The 20893-nt window shown below is 44.0% G+C and overlaps 1 protein-coding gene across 3 annotated transcripts in view; it reads left to right on the forward strand.

Annotated features, from left to right (window-relative positions):
* The first annotated feature begins 527 nt into the window (after window positions 1-527).
* MMD (monocyte to macrophage differentiation associated) overlaps window positions 528-20893 on the forward strand; it is a 73828-nt gene continuing 53462 nt past the window's right edge. For all 3 annotated transcript variants that reach the window (XM_041000654.1, XM_041000653.1, XM_041000652.1), the window contains exons 1-6: window positions 528-752; window positions 7482-7563; window positions 9017-9177; window positions 12968-13042; window positions 14757-14858; window positions 16269-16338. In XM_041000654.1, coding sequence (XP_040856588.1) covers window positions 727-752; window positions 7482-7563; window positions 9017-9177; window positions 12968-13042; window positions 14757-14858; window positions 16269-16338 — 516 coding nt within the window. In that variant the 5' untranslated portion in view covers window positions 528-726. The remainder of the gene's footprint in view (window positions 753-7481; window positions 7564-9016; window positions 9178-12967; window positions 13043-14756; window positions 14859-16268; window positions 16339-20893) is intronic.

Consider the following 20893-nt stretch of genomic DNA (forward strand, 5'->3'; position numbering starts at 1 on the left):
GTCCCCTGTGGAGAGCTCCTCCTGGGTTTTCACTGAATCCGAGGCGGACCACGCTCCAGAAATATCAACTCCCTCCTACTCAGAGTCAGTGGGAGCCTCCGCTGGAGGTAACCCCTCCAAATGACAAAGGCACGTGCGCGGAAGGACGGAGTGACAGAACCGGAGCTGGAACTCGCTCTGGCCTGCCGCTCTCTCCCCTTCACGATCCCCCTCAGGATCCCCGGCCCACCTGGCCGCCCTCGGCGCGCCCCACCCCTTCCCAGCGCTCCGCCCCTCCGCCCGGCGAGGCAGGGATGAATGGCAGCGTCCCGCCGCGCCGCTCCCGGCGCCGATTGGCAGCCCCGCGCCGTGACGCGCCGCCGGCCGCGGGCGCACGCAGGCTGGCCGAGCGCGGAGCCGGGGGCGGAGTGGGGTGGAGCGGGGCTCCGGGGCGGGGCGCGGGGCCCCGGGGGCGGAGGAGCCGGGGAGGCGGGAGGCTCCGGGGCCGTTTAAGCGGCCTGCCTCCCTCCCGCCCCCAAGCCACCCGGTCTGGCCCCGGTCGTGTCTCGACCACCACTCTCCCCCACCCGGCCTGGCCCACTCCGGCCTTGCGCAGTTGAGGGCTCTGCCTGGCACACAGGCGGCCTCCAGAGCAGCTGAAGCCCATGAGGGCCGCGCGCCCGGCCGCCGCTGCTGCTGCTGCTGACGAGACGGAGCTCCCTGTCCCGGAGGAGGAGCGGAGGATCAATGCGGTTCAACAATCGATTCCAGCGGTGAGATGGACGGCACCCCCCCCCCACTCCCTCGCCCTGCGCTCGGTGCCGGGAGCTCGTCTCCGGATCTCGCCACTTCGCGCGTGGGCCCTGGCTCCATCCCCCCGCCTTGGCCCGGGACCAGCTCCTGGGGTGATTCCCTCCCTTTCTTGGATGGCTGAAGCTCGTGCCTGACCTGGGTCCCCCGCTTCCCGATCTGCGTGCCGTGGACACACTTGCACACTCGGGACCTCGGTTCCCGGAGCATGTCCTCCTTCCTGGGGATCTCCCTGCTCATCGGCGTCACCCTCCTGCACCCCTTTCCAGGCGGGACCCCAGCCAACCCTGAGGAGCAGGACTGCAGCCTCAGGGGTGTCCTCCCACTGTAGCCTTGGCCTCCATCCCTGGATTCGCCGGGTGGGGTCTCTCCGTGCGCGAGGAACAAGGGTAGCTGCTGCGCTGTTGTGGAGGGCTTGGTTGTGTAGCTGAGGCGGGGAGGGGATTCTGGACTGTTGAGATGCTTTGTCTGTGAAACCGGGAAACTGAGGCTGGACGTGTCAGCTTAGCCTTGCCAGACATGGGGCGGGGGGAGGGGGGGTGTCCCTTGTGCGTCCTGGGGCTTAAAAGAGGCCCCGGGCCGGTGCTGTTTTTGTGCTTTGCCAGAGGGCTAGTGAGCCCTGGAGTGGTGAGACCTGCTGTTGAGGCGCCCTTGTTAGGAAACCAGGGGCAGGCGACCGGAAGAACAGTTCACTGGAGTGAGAGCTGGGGGGTAACGCAGGACTCCAGGTACCATGGTCTTACCCATCGGGCTGTGGACCGAGGTGGTCAGGCCCCCTGGTTGTCAGGGGAAGCTCTGGCTTTTGTTATTTAAGTGGGTGAAAGTTCACCTCTCCAGCGTTTGCCTTAATTCTCCATCCCTTTGTTCCTGGGTCAGCCTTCCATTGGCCAGACCATCACCCACTTAGTACCACCTAGTGACTTGGGACGGCTGATGGCAGAGGGGTGTGGAATGCATAAACATTTTTAAGGAGGTTATTGTTGAATTGTTAGGCACTGCTTTTTAAAGTGCACATTTCTTTTCTTTGTATTTTCTTTACAATTTCTATTGCCTGCTACCTACTCCATCCATTTTGCTTCTATCATTCCATCCCTAGTCCCCAAAGGGTTAGGGCCCAAAAATGCACGGGAAGAAGGGTGGTGGGCTGCGCGTGAAATCAGCTGGAAGGCGTGGGTTGACTTGTGCCTACTGCTCATCCGCTCAGGGGTTGAGGCCTTGGCGCTGGTTCCCCCATGGAAACTAACCAGTAGGGCTTTTAGGATCAAAAGGAACTCAGGGGTCCTGGCTTTAGAGCCTGATGGGCAGGAGGGAAGGCTGGAGGAGCCTCTGGAGAGAACCTGACCCAGGACGCGAGTACAGGCATTGTACAGGCGGGAGCCCCGCAGCTTTGTGCGTGTGGTTTGTTTGATTTGGTTTTACTTTTCTGCTCATCTGGGCGCTTCCTGTTTTCAGAGAACTGTGACCACAGTCTGTGAAATTACCCCTTCCTTTCTCTATTTGAATAAGAGTTTGTTTCTTTCCAGTCTCTTTGAATTCTTCTCTAAAAAAAAAAACCCTGTTCTATTTGCTACGCAAGCACCAAAAGTGTTAAAAATGAACAACAAAAAAACCCCCAAACACTTGATTTAGGATCCTAGCTTTTTAGCCGACTGAACTATGTTCTTCTGATGGAACACTAGTCTTGTAACCACTACTACAATGTCATTTTGGGACTTTTTGGACATGTTTAAAAAGTGGAGCCCTTTCCTTTTGGTGGGACACAGGCTAAGCCCTGTTCTCCGAGGATACGGAGTAGTTTCTTTCTTGATAACACTTAGTTCTAATTTTGTTTAAACATTTGAGTGATACCACGGTTGCCCATTTCTACATCGGAGGGCGTGTTGGAAAGGATTTCTGAATGTGCATTTCAACTTGGAAAGAACGTCTGCCAATAAAAAGCAATATACCAAGGAAGTCTGATTTTCGAGACTCATGGGTTAAAATGTTGAGAGTACAATGCTGCCCCTTTTAAAGCTATGCCCATTCTAAGTTTTGCTGAGCATGTAACATAGCCTTACACAGCAACTAGAAGAGAGGAGGAGGGGTTAATTCGGGGGCATTTGATTGCAGTAAGAACACTGTCTTACCTTTGTTGCTGCGTCTACATGATAAGACATCCTGAACATCTTGCTGCCTCATTCAGAACGGAAGCCTGGTGGTTACTGCATCTTTGCACTGCTGAAGTTTGTAGAAGGGCTCCGGGGGAACGACCCACCTAGTCACGGCGTCTGGGAAACTTCCGGCTGTGAGAAATTCCACTGGGACTCAGAGTACGGTTCCTTTTTGTTGCCTTCTTTCTTTCGGACTTGGGTCTCCAGACACCTAGACATCAACAACACAAATAAATAAAGGTGTCTGTTTCATACTTGGTCTGGTAGAGCAGATAGATCCAGGGAAAAGGAGTTTCCACAGAGTCATACTACTAGGAAGGGTAGATTCAGGAGTTCGATTTTCTGTCTCCACCACCCCTGCTGCTAGGTCATCTCTCCATCTTCTGCCCATATCACTACATCTTTGTGTACAGCATTGATATCATGTCTTCGTCTTCCTGTACCAAATTTTTCAACTGAAAATACTTTTTTTTCTCCACATTAGCCTTATGACCATTAGCTTCATAATTTGAGTATGTGGAAATGTATCTTATTCTAAAATATTAAGAAGTCTTCCATGGATGCAGATACTTCTGCATGTTTGCAAAGCATTCAGTCATAGGCAGGAGGTAGTTTTCTTGCTTTATTTAGTCATCAGCAGTAGCATTAGACACTGTTCTGAACAAACACCACGCTCGGTTCCAAAGGGGAGCTGTTATCAGGTATCATGCACAGGGTTCACTTCATGTGGCTCCATCAAGTGATGCTGGGGGATCCTGTAACATTTATGGTGTAGGTCTTTGAGTTTTTATGAGATTCTGAGTTTGTCTAGCTATAAGACTGTCCATCTCTTTGACACAGAGAAAACCTCTGGATTCCCAGTAAATCCAAAAGACTATGGGATATTTTCCCATTGAGACAAAGTTGTCAGCAGTAGCAAGACTATCTGTTCATTCACTCAGAAACTAGTAAGCTTAGGCAGTAAACTGAATGTTGTGCAGTAGTGAATAAGACATCTGTGGAATTCACATTATGGTACGAAATTAAAAAGCAAGTTCTTTAAAATATGTGCTGAGTACAATGAGGGCTCCAGTTGTGTGGGAAGGACTGAAGTGTTTCTCGTCATGGGATGGCTAGGAAATCTGAGCAGGTGATGACTGTAGCATGAGAAGCAAGCTGAACATTCTAGAGAAGAAAGTCCTAGGCAGAAGTAAACAGCAAGTATGCGGAGGCAACAAAACCTTGGTGTGTGTGTGCGCGTGCGCGTGTGCATGCTTTAATTTCAATGAACATTTATTTGAATGGCAGAGAGAGAAACAAAGAGATTCCATCCACTGGTTCATTCCCCCATATACCTGCAACAACCAGGGCTGGGCCAGGCCAAAGCTAGGAATTTGGAACTCCATCTAGGGCTCCTCATGGGCAAGTAGGGACCCAGTTGTTTGGGCCACCACCTGCTCCCCCTGGGTGTGCATTAACAGGAAACTAGAATCTGAAGTAGAGCTGGATCTCAAATCCAGACTCTGTCGTGTGTTAACTGCTGGACCAAGCTCCTGCTCTGTTGGGTAATGTTTAAGAAGCAGAACAGAGCCGTCGTACCTCAAGAGCAGGGTGAAATGGAGATAGCAATCTGAGGCCAGAAGAGTAGTGGTGGTCAGACCACATGGAGCTTGCATGTTGCACTATTACTTCCAGAAGCCAGACAGGTTGTAAATGCGGGATGGAGTATGTGTGAGATTATTATGGCTGCCATATAGAGACAAGTCTGTGGGGAGAGGCAGTTAAGAGACATTTTGCAGACTTGAGATGTTGGGGTCTTGATTCAGGGGGTGGAGCCGCAGCACTGTTAGAGGGGTGGGCTGATGGGGAATATGATTCTAAGTTAGTGTTGACAGCACCTGCCCCTGGAGAGTGAGGAGCATCTAAAGAATCAAGCCGCATCTGTGGGATTTGGGGCTACCCCTCTCAGGTCCCCTGGTGAGTTGCAGATCCACTTTCAGAGGTTGCAGTACTTGGGACTGAATTTCAGGTGTGCTAAGGAGTTTCTCATTGTCAGTCTGCCGTTTTGGAAAACTCTTTAGTTTTGAAATTGAGGGAGGGGGTTGCCACATAAGGGCACTGGGCTTTGGGGCAGGCAATGAAGTGTTGAAAGGCAAGAGATGAATGAACTAACGGCTTACCTCATTCCTTTACTAACAGTAGTTCCCATTCCTAGAACCAGATCACTTCTCAGGCCCTCTTAGGTACTGATGACTCTGCTTGGGAATTTGGTCACCCTGAAGGCGAATCCACCTTAAAGAATTTTCCCGTAAAGGGACACACTTTTTCATACCACTTGAACCTTTCCATTCTCTCTGGGAGGAAGAGATTAGACTCAGTGCATTTATTTGCAGTTTATGCCTGCTTTTCAGTTTTGGTCTGGAGTGATTTCTTGAAGAGGCTGTGGAGAAGGCTTGATTGCCTCCTGGCAGGTCAGAAATGGGAAATTGTATTGTATGTATTTTCCCAGCAGAGCAGTTGTACTGTGTGTCCCACTGAACTCCAGAGAGTCAAGTGCTCCCAGGGTGGTTGTTCTTTCCTGTCCCTCCTCGCCCAGCTCTTGGCTGGCTGTCAGCAGGGACTGCCTTCCATTGTCAGCAGGTATTGTTTTTGACCTCAGTTTTTCCAGGTGGGCAGGGACAAAGCTGTGGCCATCCTGGCCATCCTGGCTTACTTGCTTTGAGAAAATGTGGAAGTCTATCCCTGTTGCTGTGTAATGGCCTATTTTTAGATGAGGCTGCCAGAGCCATAAACTGCTATTTTAGTCGGCAGCCTGGTGGTGGGTAGACAAATCTGACTTGCTGCGCCCCGCATGGAGGACTCTGTTTATTCTAGCCTCATCCATCCTGACGGCTCGCTTGTGACACTCTGAAATTCCTAATAGCTTATGCTGCTTACAGGTCTGTTGTTAGGGATCAGGTTAATGATGTGATAGATTCCTCATTGCTTGGGACACTTTGTTTTAAAAGCATCCTTCCCCAGAGGGTAATTATTTTCCTTCTCACTAATAAAGGCTGTTTAGCAGCACTCTTGTCCATAAGGAAATTAATAAAATTGCTTACTGGATTGTCAAGGGAAAGAAAGATGATGGTGGAAATTACTTACCTGTGTGTGAGAATAGCTTGACTTGTATGTGAGAATAGCTTGGTTAAATTCCGAAGCTGCTAGCTATTTCTTGTCAATAGTTTTCAAACTTTCTGGTAGATTACACTCACTCAGGATGTGTTTCACACACTAACTATCTGACCCATTGTACTGAGTGTAATGGCTTTAGTGTCCCAGATTCATCCCATTGTAGCTTGTCCACCTGGGATAGCAGAGACTGACACATTTTATTTTCTTTGACTAAAGGATAGTAAGACTTTGTAAGCTCTGGAAGGTGGTATTGGCTCGTGAGCCAGGTGCTGTTTAGAATAAATGTGGTTGTACATTTCAGCTAGTTTTTGGCATAACTGTTCTTCCACTTGGTTTAGCCCTCTGCCATTTTTCATCGTGTGAATACATAATGTATGAAGAGTCAGGATGTAGTTAATGTCCGTCCTCCACAAAGCCGCCCTAGCGGAAGGATCACTGATTGTGTCTAGCCAGTTGAGATCTTGCAGACTGCGGGCAGAGAAGCACCGCCTGCCCTCTTAAACCTGACTTCAACTCCCCCATTGTTCCTCTGCATCTGCTTCCCCACTCTTTTATCCTGACAGCTGTCTTTTCTCCTCCTGGGCACAGGCAAACCCAGAGTCCCTCGTGAACTATGGAGTGGGTGCTGGCTAAGTTGGGGGCAGTCCTTACTCGGCCACCGAATTACAAAAGTGCTGTGGTTTCGCTAGGTCCTGTGATACACTTTTCACCTACTGTTGATTGTCACCAGTTGCCCCAAGGGAAATACGAAAAATGGGCACATGTCTATATGTGTAATAGGTTCTGTGTATACACGGATTTAATACTGGAGTATCAAGTACTGGTCATGGGTTTGAATTTTGAAGAAAACTTTTTTAGTTAAGGGAGAATGAAAGCAAAAATCTACCTTGTGTTTTAGGTGGTCTAAAGGTAGCCAGGTATCATGGAAGCTTTTGGTGTTGGAACAAGCAGTACAGTATAGGGAATCCAGCTGAATAGGCCTTAAAGTTGTGGTCGGAAAGGTTTACGGATCTGCAAATATAGCTTTATAATTTTTGAGAGACAAAAATGTAGTGTATATCATTTAAGAAAATCTCCTCTTTCTGTTTTTACGATCTGGTTGTCACTTTTTGGTTGTTTTTAGGTATAGGGGTTGCCAGATGCAAGACTGGGGTATGGTTTCTGTTTGCTTTTGGATGGTAGAGGGTTTTCCTGTTGAATAAACTGAAAGAATAATAAACTGAGTCATTTGCTCTAGAATCACGGCTATTGGTCCAGTTACAGCTGTTTTGTACCTTACACTTTATTCCTGTAACTAGGTTTTTCCACCAATAACCACTTTATTTAGAATAGATGAGATAATCATGGGCAGGTTTCCCCTGCTGTTCTGATGTCTTCTGGTTTCAACAGGTACATGAACCATCGAGCCCCAGCCAATGGCCGCTATAAACCAACTTGTTATGAACATGCTGCTAACTGCTACACACATGCAGTGAGTATGAATTTTACACTCAACAGATTTTCATCATTTATCCATTTTTCATCATTTTCTTAGTAATGTCCTATAATTGGCATTTTTTTATGTCCCTATAAATTTGGGTTGGATACTCAGCTACCCAACTTATCTTTAGGAATGACATTTGTTTAGAATGGGTCTTTTCTAACTGTGTCACAATTAAGAAATATGTATACAAATTGAAGTTAAGGAAAAATTAAGAACAGTCAAGAACAGAAAATGTAGTTTTAAAAATCATATTGCAGATTTCTGGATTTCAGAGACCTGTAAAATTTCCAAAACCAGTATAATATTTCTGCTGTCATTATTTCATTAAAAAGAGGACAGTTGACTATGAAAAAAGTAGAAAAGATATGATCTCAAAAAACTTTCAAGTAAAATAAATTATTTTAAGCTAAATAAAAAAATTTTTAATAAAATCTTACTTTTTTGCCATGATTACTGCTGTTTTTCTCTGAGCCAGTGAAAACTTGACGTGAAAATTCATGCCAGTGTCATACAGGAAACTTAATGTTCTGTTGCAAGAGGGCAAAACCAGGTGTTAGAAACAAAAAAGAAAGATAAGGAATTTGCAACGGTTTACATTGGTAGCCAAGAATGCTTATTCTGATATTTAATGTAGTACTTTATTTCTTGTGGGAATGTCTTTTTATAAGATGTTTCCTAGTTTTAATTATTTTCTTATAACTAGGTACTTGGCATTCATGTCTATATGAGAGACAGTATGGAAAGCACAATTCCCAGTCACAATCCAGTCGCTTTTAACATGTTTTGAATAGGAAAGTCCTGGGTGTGCGTCACTGTTACTGATTTCAAAGGTGCTGCTGCAAATGAAATAGCCCAAAGCCTCACCCTGTAAACAGCTGTAAACAGCTTTCACATTGAGCGGCTGAACACACTCGGGACATTTGACTTGAACAATGCATTTTTGTTTGTTTGGTATTATATGCATCACAATTCCTATTGATTTGGTTCATTCAGTTACCTTGGTCAAAATAATTGGAATTTCAGTAGCTCATGGGGCAGAACCTCTTGGGAAAGACTGGTGTTTGAGTAGTTTAAGTGTCTTCTCTAAATCAGATCAAATTGGGATAAAGAACATCTGTTTTGCAACAGTTGAGTAATGTTGCCTCCTTGGCTGGCTGTTCGTATCCCATTGGTTGGCGCAGCTCCTGGGCTCTGAACCGTGGTACCTGCTCTCAATGCAGCAGCTAATGACTGCTTTGGCTGTCATTATCCAAGGCAGACAGCTCTGTGTGTGTGTGTGTGTGTGTGTGTGTGTGTGTGTGTGTGTGTGTGTGTGTGTGTGTGTGTGTGTAGTCTTTTAAAAAATTTTTTTTTTAATTGTTCCTTGTAAATTTCTGTACTTCTAGCAAACGTTTCAATCCCTTCACAGCCGGGATCTTTATTTCTCCTTTCCCTTCCTCAGTTCCTCATTGTTCCGGCCATTGTGGGCAGTGCCCTCCTGCATCGGCTGTCGGACGACTGCTGGGAAAAGATAACCGCATGGATTTATGGCATGGGCCTCTGCGCCCTCTTCATTGTTTCTACAGTATTTCACATTGTGTCATGGAAAAAGAGCCACCTAAGGTACACAGCTTAGCATGCTGTTTCAACCAGAGTCTGCGTGTGTGTGTGTGTGTGTGTGTTAGCAAAGTTATAGTTAGGAACACCAAGAGTAGCCATGTTCCTGCCTTGTAGACTAATGCTATCCAAAAAGTAAGACATCTGCTTTGGACCGGACTGAGTTTGGGAGCCCCAGCTGGCTCCCTCTTTGTTACATAACCATGAATATTAGCTGACAGCTTGAAATCTTAAGAGCTCTTTTCTAGTGATATCAAGTACTCTGTGAAGCTATTTTAAACAGCAGCGGTTATTCATGAACCTTGAGTTGGCATTTGAGCTTTGAGTTCTAATCCTACTGTTAAACTTGGGCAAGTCACTTGTCCTCATGCAGTCTCACTTTCATTTCTAAAATGAGAATAATTAATGCCTCACGCACAGGGTTACTGTGATAGGTGAATGAGATCATCTAAATGAGAATGATCTGAAAATTACATAAGAGGGGCAGGTTTCTAGACGAGCAGATAAGACGACGTGCCTTCTCTACTCGAGTACCTGAATTCTGTTCCCTGGTACAGCTCCTGACTCTGGCTCTGTGCTGATGAACACTCGGGGGTGGCAGGTGGAGGCAGCAGGAATGGCTCAGGTATCTGGGTGTCTGTCTCCCCTTTAAGGGACCAGGATTGCATTTCTGACTCCCAGTTTTGGCCCTGCTAGACTCAGCTGTTGTAAGCATTTGGGGAGGGAACCAGCACACACTCTCTAATAGATTAATAAATTAAAAAGAAGAAGATCATTACAGAAGACTTGGACGACTCTGTGTTGTAAGGGGGATGCAATTCACTTTGATTTTATGGTTTTGTGAAGTTACACCTTCAGAATGAAGTCCTGTGTGTATTATGCAAAGTTCACATTGTTTGTTCTCATTACCTGTTAGGCATTTCCAAATATACTGTGGCCCTTGGCCTCCAAAGAAGACATGAAAATCCCTCTGAGGGAAGGGTTAATTTGGGAGACAGCAACGTGAGCTGCAGGACACTGTGTAGACAGAAACAGGCTGCTTGTGAAATTGATGCTGCAATAATTTCATAGATTAAACCCAAAGGGGCAGTGTTTATTTTTAAAAGGGGAGGATTTAGAGCAGACTGAGTGATTTAAATGAATAATTGAATATACCTTTTGACTTGATAGACTGTAAACAAACCTCAAAACTATTCAAGCAATCTAATATTAAAAAGACATCTTCATTTAGGAGCGGGAGTGGATCTGCGAGGTGGTTTCTTGGTTTCTTGACATGTTGCTCTGCAGAATTTCAGAGCTCCAAGGAGCCTGAGAGAACACCTCTCTGTACCGCTTTTCTCTCGGGGAACCTGACGCTCAGAGAAGTAGTCTGACTTGGCTGAGTGAGTGAGAACAGCAGAAGGGAGCATCCCTGCAACTCGGACTCCCCGCTTCGTGTGGTTGTGGTCATACTCTTTCCAGAATTGCACAGATGTCTGTATTCTGCTCCTCCTTCCTATAAGATCACAGTACCCTGGGCTCAACACGAAACCGCAGCATTGAGTCGTCAGGGTGCCCTGGGGGACACACTCAGAAGAGCCTCTCTGGTCCTGGGGCTGCTCCCTAAGACATTGCTGCCCAGCCCAGAGGCCAGACTGGAGGCAGAGCACTTTATTACCTTCCTGGCACAGTCCTGTGCTGTGGTTGCCTCAGCCGACTTGGTTTTGACATCTCGAGTTCAGAATCAATAGAGTTGTATGTAGATGCCTACTTTGGCGTTCACTGTCTCCCTGCCAAGGGCTGCAGAGGAAGGGAAAACTACAATTGGGCTCTTGAACCTGGACATGGTGCTGCTGTAAGCCTAAGCCATATGCAGGTTTTTGCTCTACATTAAACTTCTAAAATATTCAGATAAAACCTTAATTTAAGTAAAAGGCAGATGGGCATTTGCATCTGTTGAGTATGTGTTAGGTGTTACGATGTGCTAGTTACCGTTCTAAATATGTGACGTGCCTTATCACATCTAATGCTCACACATACTGTAGGAGAGATGTTTCCGCTTGCCTGGAAGGAAGGTGAGAGTCAGAGGTGGGGGAGAGATCTTGAATATATTCTAGCTCTGTCTGTCGGCTCCAGCAGCATGTCACAGTCTAGAAAGCAGAATTAGAAAGGCCCCGAACCTTGGGAGGGACGTCACCCAAGGGGCGTAACAGAAAACATCCTCCCCGTCCTAATACTTCTAGTCCTTCTAAAGAACATCTTCTGGGCTTCTTGGACTCCACAGGGGAGTCTAAATGCTGTCAGATTTGAAAAGTGTTAAGTCCAGTGTTTGTGACTTTGCCCCTCAACTTCCATTGCGACAAGGGATAATGTGGCTTTTGACTAGCAGACTAAAATCGTTCTCTCACAAGTGCATTTTTCACGTATTAATTCACACAAGCCCTCATCAGTCTCCTGCCATCAGCACTGTATGCAGTGAGGGAGAAATGACTTCTAGCACTCCACTAGACTACTCATGTTTTCTAGGGACGCTGAAAATTAGGAGTCAAGACAGTGCTGCTGCGAGTTTGCACATTTTTCTCTTAGATGTTATTTTTCTTTTGAAATGATACAATAAAATTGGGCTGCTAGGGTGATGTCTATGGGGTGATGGTCTTGATACATGTGTACTTTTTCATTTTCAAATCAGGGTGCCATCTACGGCCATACCACCCTGAACGCGCCCGATCTCGTCTACTCAGGGTACCATACTATGTCTTTGAATATTTATGATTTTTTTTTCCTGGTGAAAATATTCAAAATCCTCTCTTCTACTTTTCCCCCTCCAATTCATTTTCAGGATGTTATTCTTCTGTAGTCACCTTGCTATACAATATTTGTACTTAAAAATCTTGTTTCATTTATTTGTTTTGAAAAGCAAGAGGGCTTCTATGTGCTGGTAACACTCCCTAAATTCCTCCAGTGGCTGGGGCTAGGCCAGGCAAAATTCTGGAGTCAGGGATCCAATATTGGTCTTCCCCCTGGGTGACAAGAGCTGTGTGAACCATCACTGGTGTGTCCCAAGCAGTACATCGGGCAGGAAACTGGGATCAACAGCTCCAGTGTGTGGTGCAGGCATGCAACCAGCATCTTACATGGTCCCCCAAATCCCTGCTCCTGTTTGTACTTGTAAGTCACCTCACTGGAGGGCATATTCTGTGTAATCCATTTTCTGAACAGATCTCAGTGAGCAACATCTTTGCACATGCACTTCCTGACTTTTCAGTATGGGGAAGAGTAAGCTCCTTGGCATTCGGGACGGCTCTCCTGCCGCAAGTGCAGCTTTCTTTGCTTTTGTCACTGACTTTAATACCATGTGCTGTCTTAGGGACCCATGGACGTGAAGTAGAAACCTCTGAAGACATTCTACATAGAGACAGGAAAATGTAACTTACCCTGTGATAGGCACGAGAGGGTGGTAGTCTGCCCTGAAGGAATTTCCATTCTTGTTAGATAGGATCTAAAGGAAATGAAAAATGTCAGAAAACACAGATTTTTGTGTGTTTTAGCCACTTTACATCTTTATGGAGAAGCTCTGCTCCTGTGTGTCATGATTGGTAAGAATATATTGTGGCTGCAAAGTAAAATATAAATGTTTCATTTGTAGATTCATATATATATATATATATATTTTATTAAAAGCTGTGTGACTTTGAAGGCCAAGGTATAAATGCCTTGAGAAATGAGAATAAGGATGGGAGTGACATCCCTGCTTGCAGTCTGAGTTGTTCTGCATTATGTGTCTTACCCATTGTTTGTTTGTCCCTCCTCCCACCAGGACAGTGGAGCACTGCTTCCACATGTGTGACAGAATGGTCATCTATTTCTTCATTGCTGCTTCTTATGCTCCATGGTAAGCTACAGTCTTTGTTCTTTTAATAGGAAGTCTTCATCCCTGCTGTCCCAGCCCTCATCCCTCATCCCTCATGGGTATGCCTTACCCTCTCCACTCAAGATGAACACACGTGCATTTTGTTTTTGCAGTACGGTGTCCTTGAGCCGTAGATCTGCAGGGGTGAATTCGGCTGTGGTGCCGCATAGCACTGGGTTGTTCCACAGGAAGTGCTGTGAACTTTTGGGTCGATGATGTGCTCACTTCTAAAATATGCGACCTTTGTCCTCCATATACCGTGGCTGCTGTTCACAGTACTTTGAATTGAGTTGTTCATGTGGAAATGCCGTAAAGACTGCAAGAGAAAAAGCAAGCTACTTTCAAAATACTTATTATTCTTTCAGTTTTCTTGATCTTACTGCCCCTTTGGTGCAGGTTAAAACTTTGTTTCTAAACCCATTACCAAAGAGACTGGCTTTCCTCTCTTAAGACATGATCCAATTCTAAATACTCAAACTCATGTTCAGTCATTGGCAACTGCAGCCATGAGGAACGGCAGGCCTCTAGATTTCTATCAACATAGGTTCCGTAACTCAAAAGAGATGTAATTATCTGCTGGAGTAACAAGTGTTCCCTCTCCCCAGCACCTCTTACTAAATTAGAGGTCTGCTTCCTATCAGAGCAAGAATTCTTAGACTTTTGTGAAATACACCTCAATTTCACGGAAGGAAGGAAGGGAGAAAATGTTGTGATGAGAGCTGACGTGACCAATAGCAGAGCATGTGGTTTGTTTACATGTTGTCTTGGACCTGCCCTTAGTGCCTTTCACATTCGCTGCAACTGATTTGGCAGCTGCAGCATTTTTTTCTCATTTATAGTCCATGATAGTAAGTGTCAGTGAATTTTTAGCGTTGTAAAATTCAGACATTACAGCAGTTCATTTTAAAATTCTTTACACATCTATTTTAGGTGGCGTGTGGTGTGGTATATTTTATGGGGTATAGTGTGACATTTCCGTAGTGTATCTAACATGTCAGAATCAGTTTAGACGAATTGGCAAATTCAAAACCTCAGGTGTCGATCCTTTCTTGGTGGTAGGACTCCTTACTGGATGTTTGGAAACACAGTTGGCTGAGGTCAGGCCATAGTTACCCACTGTGCTTTGGACGGGAGAAGTCTCCTTCTACCCACTTGCAAACTTGTCCCCCCTGGTAGCCACCCTCTCTCCATCCCTTCCTGAATTCTGACAGAATGTCGTTCGTAACGTATGATGGGAAAATTCTCGTGTTCTCTTTTGGCAGAGTTGAAAATGGAGACACGTGGTCTCTTTTGCGGCATATCTGCTGTGTGTTCATGATCTCAGTTCAGCTCTCTAAGCTTTGTAAGCAGTTTCCTCCCAAATGCATGGTCAGAAACATAAAGGCAAACAGCGTTTGTAGCTTCATCTGCCTAACGGGGGGTTAGGGCAGCGTAGGTGTGCTGGGGCTCACTTCTACATGTCTGCTATTAGCTGCTTCTATTTGGAAAACCTCTGTAGAATTCTAACTGAGAGGTGGAATGACAGTTTTCTCTCTGATTAATCGTACCCAGATGGCTGAGATGTCTCCGTGGGGTGTGGAGTGCCTGTTCTTCCCTGCTTACGCCAAGACTCCGTTGTTAGGGACTAAGACACAGGTTCAGAGACTCAGCTTTGATTGATGGCTTCCGTTCTTTGCTGTCGTGTGTACATTTCTAGGTTAAACCTGCGGGAACTCGGACCACTGGCATCTCACATGCGTTGGTTTATCTGGCTCATGGCAGCTGGAGGAACAATTTATGTATTCCTCTACCATGAAAAGTAAGAGAATAATTTACATTTATGACTTTTTAAATGAACTGCTTCCCTTTTACCTTGCTTTGGATATCATTTTATGTTTGTTCTTCAAAAACTCTAGAAACGCATAGGTAGAATCTACATTATTTCCAATATGTTAGCTCTTCAGAACCATTTGGTGTTCATTGTTAGTGGACAGATTGCTGCCAGACGGTAGAAGTGGCACAGGTGTGGTGTGAGAGGGTTAAGGGACCACGTGGCCAGTCGGCAGGACCTCAGTTCTCATCCTGAGGCTCTTTAGCCATATCCTCTGGGAGTCACATAATAAAATAATCCTTTTTTCCAGGTTTCTGTGAAAATTTGAGGATAATAGGTATTAAGTGCCCAGCACAACTTTTCCCTCATGAAAAACCTAGAATGTGCTTCAAACAGGCTCTGCTGGGGGAAAAAAAAAAAAAAAAAACCTTACCAGAAAGTATTGAAATTGTTTTTTAGAAGAAAGTGTCAATTTTCATTAAATTCTGATCTTACACTCCACTTACAAGATCTTATCGACCGTAACTGGCATTATTATACCTAACTGTTTGTAGTGCCATGAAGCATGTGCAAATTTAACGGGAACAGTTTGCCTCTTGGACTCAAAGTCCTAATTTACATCCTTGGAAATAACAGGAAGTAAAGTAAGACAATTCTTATTGCAAGCTCGCTGGTGTAAACCAAAACCATAAACCCATTCTTTCTCTGAGAGGATTGCTTTACGGTAGGCTTTGATGATACAACATGAAGAATAAGGTATGAGTCATGCTTAGCCATTAATTTGGTAGACTGCACAAATCAAATCATGGCAGGTACACTGGTCCAGACCCTGCAGATCCAAACTTAATTAAAATTTGGTCCCTGCCTTTGAGGAAGAAATACAAGTTGGATTTTATTATATTGTGTCGTTTAGTAATTTCCATATATCCTGTGGTCTGGCATGATAAGCCTAACAGATCAGAGTCTGTATTCATACAGGACAGAGTCAAATGGAAATGCATGCCTTTTCCACCAGGCTGCTATTCCTTTGCGCTGATCAAGTAGGCCCCTAGCTGCAACCCCATTTTTCTTCATAATTTCACTTTCTTATAGTTCTGAGCTAGATTGGTAAAGAAGGAAAACACTCTAGTGCAGTGCTAGGTGGATGGGATTCCAACTCGCTACTGTTGGCAGAAAACATTTTCTAAGTTTGCTGCCTTTTCAGTTCTGAAAGAAATGTTCACTCATTATCACTCAACTGTGTTGTGTCACAGAGGCCTAATTCTTGTACTCGTAAGTGCAATTTATTTGAATAGTAAACCTTTTACAATTAAAAACAATATTATTCTTGTTAAGGAGAAAAAAAAAGGAAAATCTGCTATGTAAATGGTAGTAAAATTAGCTACATTTCCTTTGTAGGTACAAGTTGGTTGAACTCTTTTTCTATCTCACAATGGGATTTTCTCCAGCCTTGGTGGTGACATCAATGGTAAGAAATGACTTCATATTTCTCATTTTTTATTGAGACTCCTACTGTTATTATAGTTGTGATTTTTCTTTCTGCAGTTGTGACTTATCGATTAACTAGAAAGGAAAAAAATATGTTCACACACATGTACTGGTGACTTGTACTGTGTATTGTCAGGAATAGCTGTGTGTTTGGGATGGTTCTCCTTCTACACTACTCTTCCACGTGGAGCTGTTTCTTCTGGGTGACCTTTAGGTTTTTCTTCCTCCCTCAGCCCTCTCCCAAAGAGGTGCGTAGTTATATGGAGGCGTGAGATTTTGATTGGATTACTTAACTTCTCAACCCTAATTCCATGCAGTCGTCACATTTCAAAGTTTCTTACAATGAAGAAAATACAATCAACTTGCAAAATCTCCAAAATTAGATCTTAGTCATTTGTTTCAGCCTTCTATTAAATGGACTTTGTTTGCTAGATTTATTTTTCTTGGAAAGGCAGATTTACAGAGTGAAGGAGATACAGAGAGAAAGATCTTCCATCTCTGCTAGTTCACTCTCCAAGTGGCTGCAATGGCCAGAGCTGAACTGATCCAGTGTCAAGAACCAGGAGCTCTTTCCTGGTCTCCCACGCATGTGCAGGATCCCAAGGCTCTAGGCTGTTCTGCACTGCTTTCTCAGGCCACAGGCAGGGAGCTGGATGGGAAGTGGAGCACCTGGGACACGAAATGGGAACCTGGCATGTGCAAGCCAAGGATTTAGCCATTGAGCCATTGTGCCAGACTTTCAAATACTTTTAAAATATTTTCATTCATAATTTGTTTTCAAGTCATAGTATTTCTCTGTCCAAGGAAAGCAGTTTATTTTACTTTGCTTGAAAATATCATTGGGGAACTTTCCTGGATAGAAATGTTTTATTACCTTGGTAGGTATTTTTATGTGTATTAAATCCCCTTTTGATTGAATTACTGTTGTGAGATCTGTGGGGATCTAAAATTTTGAAGCAAAACCAAGCCACAACCTGGTGAGTCCCCATCAGCTGGTTACTCAGGCCATTATGTTATGTTCTCCAGCACCATTATATTTACATTTTCTGGGCTATAGCCACTAAATTAAGGAGGTCCTCATGTGTTTAGTTGGAATTCTGTTTCTAGCCTGCAGTGGTCAGAACCACTATATCTGTGATTTCCTTCTTAAGAGCATAGGCACATGGTGAGAACATAATTGCCCTACACTTAATTCTCAACCTTGGTTACTAACATGCCTGAGAAAAGGGTTTAAATATTAAAATGTAGCTCTATTTCTTAGGAGTATTTAAATATGTTAGATATTTGTGATGGCTTTCAGTACGACCGAACAGCAAAGATACATATAATGTCATTGAAGAAGGTCATATGGAATGATGGAAGTGGGGGAGGCAAAATGACTGAAGCAAGAAATTTGGCTATTAGGGCCATATTGTTAGAGGGCAAATCAGGACACCCAAAGCAGTATAAGCAAGGTCTATGCAGATCGGTTACTAATTAGAGTAGAATTTTAAGTAGATTTCCTCAGGGTATCTTAAGAGCAGGTTTATCCAGTATTTTATTAGCCTAAATCCTTAATTGGTATTTCCATAAGTGGCACAAAGGCAGGTGACTAATGTTTGTGATAACCAAGCAGGCTGTTTCCCATACTGCCCTCATAGAACTTAGAATCAAGCAAGTAAATACCATTTAGATTAAATAAGAAGGTATCGTGGAGTTTTTTTAATGCCTTTAGTTGGGTGAAATTTCAGGCTGTTACGGGAAAATGTGACAGAAATACCAGGAGAACTGATGTTTGTGTTGATTCAAAAAGATAAGCAAGAGCCAAGAGGTAGGAGTGGTTAGACAAATGTTACAGGTAGATACTACAGCATGAAGGAAACCCAGAGAAGAGGGGGAAGATATTGTCTTTGACAAGTTGAAAACAGTGCATGGAGTACAGAATGTTTGAGGATGGACACATGTCTGAAGGGGTTGGCGTGCAGGTGGCACAGGTCTAGTGGTCAAGTTGGAAAACTAAACAACATCTAGCGTGAGTGAAGACCCAAAGCTTTGGTTCCGGTTGGAATCATGACTAGAATTAAACTTACTGTTGATTGGGACCAGACTTACTCTTCTGCTATTAAAAAAAGGGCAACTTTTTTCCCGTTAGCACTGAACACAGACAATACAGGACTGTGATCCTTGAGGGAAGAGAAAACCCCAAACATGAGCTTCCAGGTCACCCCCATTGTTTCCCTGGGGACACTTTCCAAGCAGGAGTAACAGGCAGTGCGTCCCACCAGGCAGCAGTCTGAGTGGAGGCAACAGAAATGGACATTTTAGGCTATTGACCACGGCACTTTGTGGGTTTGGCTGCTGTACAGGAAGATGTCCAGGAGTAGGCTTCAGAAAGCTGCAGCGGGGTTTCCTTGTATCTGCCCAGTAACATACTGAATTTCTTCAAGGCTAAAACTCTTACAGGTTCTGGCCTGAATAACTGAAGGCACTGGGGTAAATGGAGATTCTAGAAAGTTCCTAGTGCTGAGTGACAGTGGAGTAGAGCTACACAAGCCCTGGGATGAGCACCACTCTAGAATGATCTTCACAGAGCATGAAACCTGGAGAGCACAACTTTGATTCTCCAGTAGAAAAACTTATACCAGAACAAAAGTCAACCAACTCTAAAGGGAGACAACAAAACCTGCATTCCCTAACAACATGGCATTCCTCACCTAGCTTACCAAATAGACAAGAAGCAGGACAGTTAACACCTGCCTAAGGAAGAACAGATCAGCTGACATAAGTCCAAAGATGACAGAGATGTTGAAATTTCATCTGCAAGGACTTTACAACATAATGAGTAAACAGGCGAGGGATCTCAAAAATAAATAAATAATAGAGGCTGTTGAAAGACATAAGTCAATTGGATATTAAATTTGAAAACTGTGATGTCTTGAGAAAACAGTGAATTGCTGGGGTTTGGCAACAGGTTGGATACTGTAAAGGTTAGTGACCTTGAAGCTAGATAGATAGAAGCATGGGAGAAAAGAAAAAGTCATTCAAAAATGATCAGAGCCTTGGTAACCTATTGGACAATATCAAGTGGTCTGGTGAAGTGTAAAAAAAAGAATAGTTGAAACTTCTCCAAAATTTGATGAAAAAATATCAGCCCACAGATGCTCAAAGTAGAGTGATGTCTGAACAAGCTAAACACACACAGCTACAGTTAGGCAAATTATTGTTAAATTCTGAAAAAACAGAGGTGAAGGAAAAACCCTTAAAATCAACCAGAGAGCAAAGGAGAATGATCACTGATATTGCATCAGAGTCAGAGGACACGAGAGTGCAGTGTCTTGGCATCTTCTGAGACTCCTGTCCGCGTCCAGCAGAGGCTCACTCTGCTGCTCAGCATCACGACTCTGCTGTCAACAGTAGGAGTGCTGGAAATGGTAAGTTTGTGAGTGAACGCAAAAAGGTTTCCTTCACATTTTTTTCAAAAGATAAAGTGGGAGATTGACACATTATGCAAAAAAATAAGTGTAGGACAACAGGATTGAGGTGGGGAAGTAGAAATTTATGATTAGAAGAGTTATAACCTTGTACAAGGGGGTATACTAATAATATATTGTAGTATGTTAAGGATACATAATCCATAGAGCAGCTGCCACCAACAAAACATAAATGTTATTGCAAAATAGTGTAATAAAGATAAAATGCAATACCAAAGGGACTCGACTGAACTGAAAAGGCGGCAAGAAAATAGGGAAAAGGGAGCATAGATGAAAGCAAATACAAAGCCTGGGGGGAGCTTCAACACAACCGTTATCAGTAATGTAGCTGAATATAATAATTGAGAATGGTCTGAACGCTCTCATTAGAAGGCAAAGATTTTCAGTCTGGATTTAAAGACTTAGCTGTATGTGTTAAATGAAATGCACTTTGAAAACAGAAAAAAAATTTAAAACTATGGTAGAAAATGCCATGGAAACACTAATCATAAATGGCTAAAATGGTTATGTTAGTAGCAGGTGAGGTCAATATCAGTTCAAGCAATAGTGGACATTTCACAATGATGAAAGGGTCATTTCTAAGAAAATAACAATCCTAAGTGCTTAATCAATAGGGGATCTTCAGAGTACTTGGAAAATCTAAGCAGGACTAAAACAGAAGAAAAAATGCAATTATAATTGGGGATTTTAATATTCCTCTTCTAGTAATTGAACAGATTGAACACACAGACAAAAAATGTAATAAGGGTGGCAGATTTGAACAATCCCATCAGCAATTTAACCATCTGGTATTTTAGAAGCCTCCACCCAGACGCTTCAGTGCACAGATTCTTCTGATCAGAATAGATGATATGTTATTGGGCCGTGAAATAATCCTCAGTGAATCTCAGAGAATTGAAATGAGCTGTACAATAAACAGTATGCAAAATCCTAAATACTTGAAAATTAACCACTACACTTCTGAAAAAAAAAAAGAAACCTTGTGGGTCACTGAACAGATTACATACTAAATAGAAAATATTTCGAATTGCGGCATAATGAAAATATAGCCTAAGTGACTCTGGG

Source organism: Ochotona curzoniae, unplaced genomic scaffold (assembly GCF_017591425.1).
Source record: "Ochotona curzoniae isolate NIBS_2020 unplaced genomic scaffold, NIBS_Ocur_1.0 scaffold_2453, whole genome shotgun sequence".
Lineage (NCBI taxonomy): Eukaryota > Metazoa > Chordata > Mammalia > Lagomorpha > Ochotonidae > Ochotona > Ochotona curzoniae.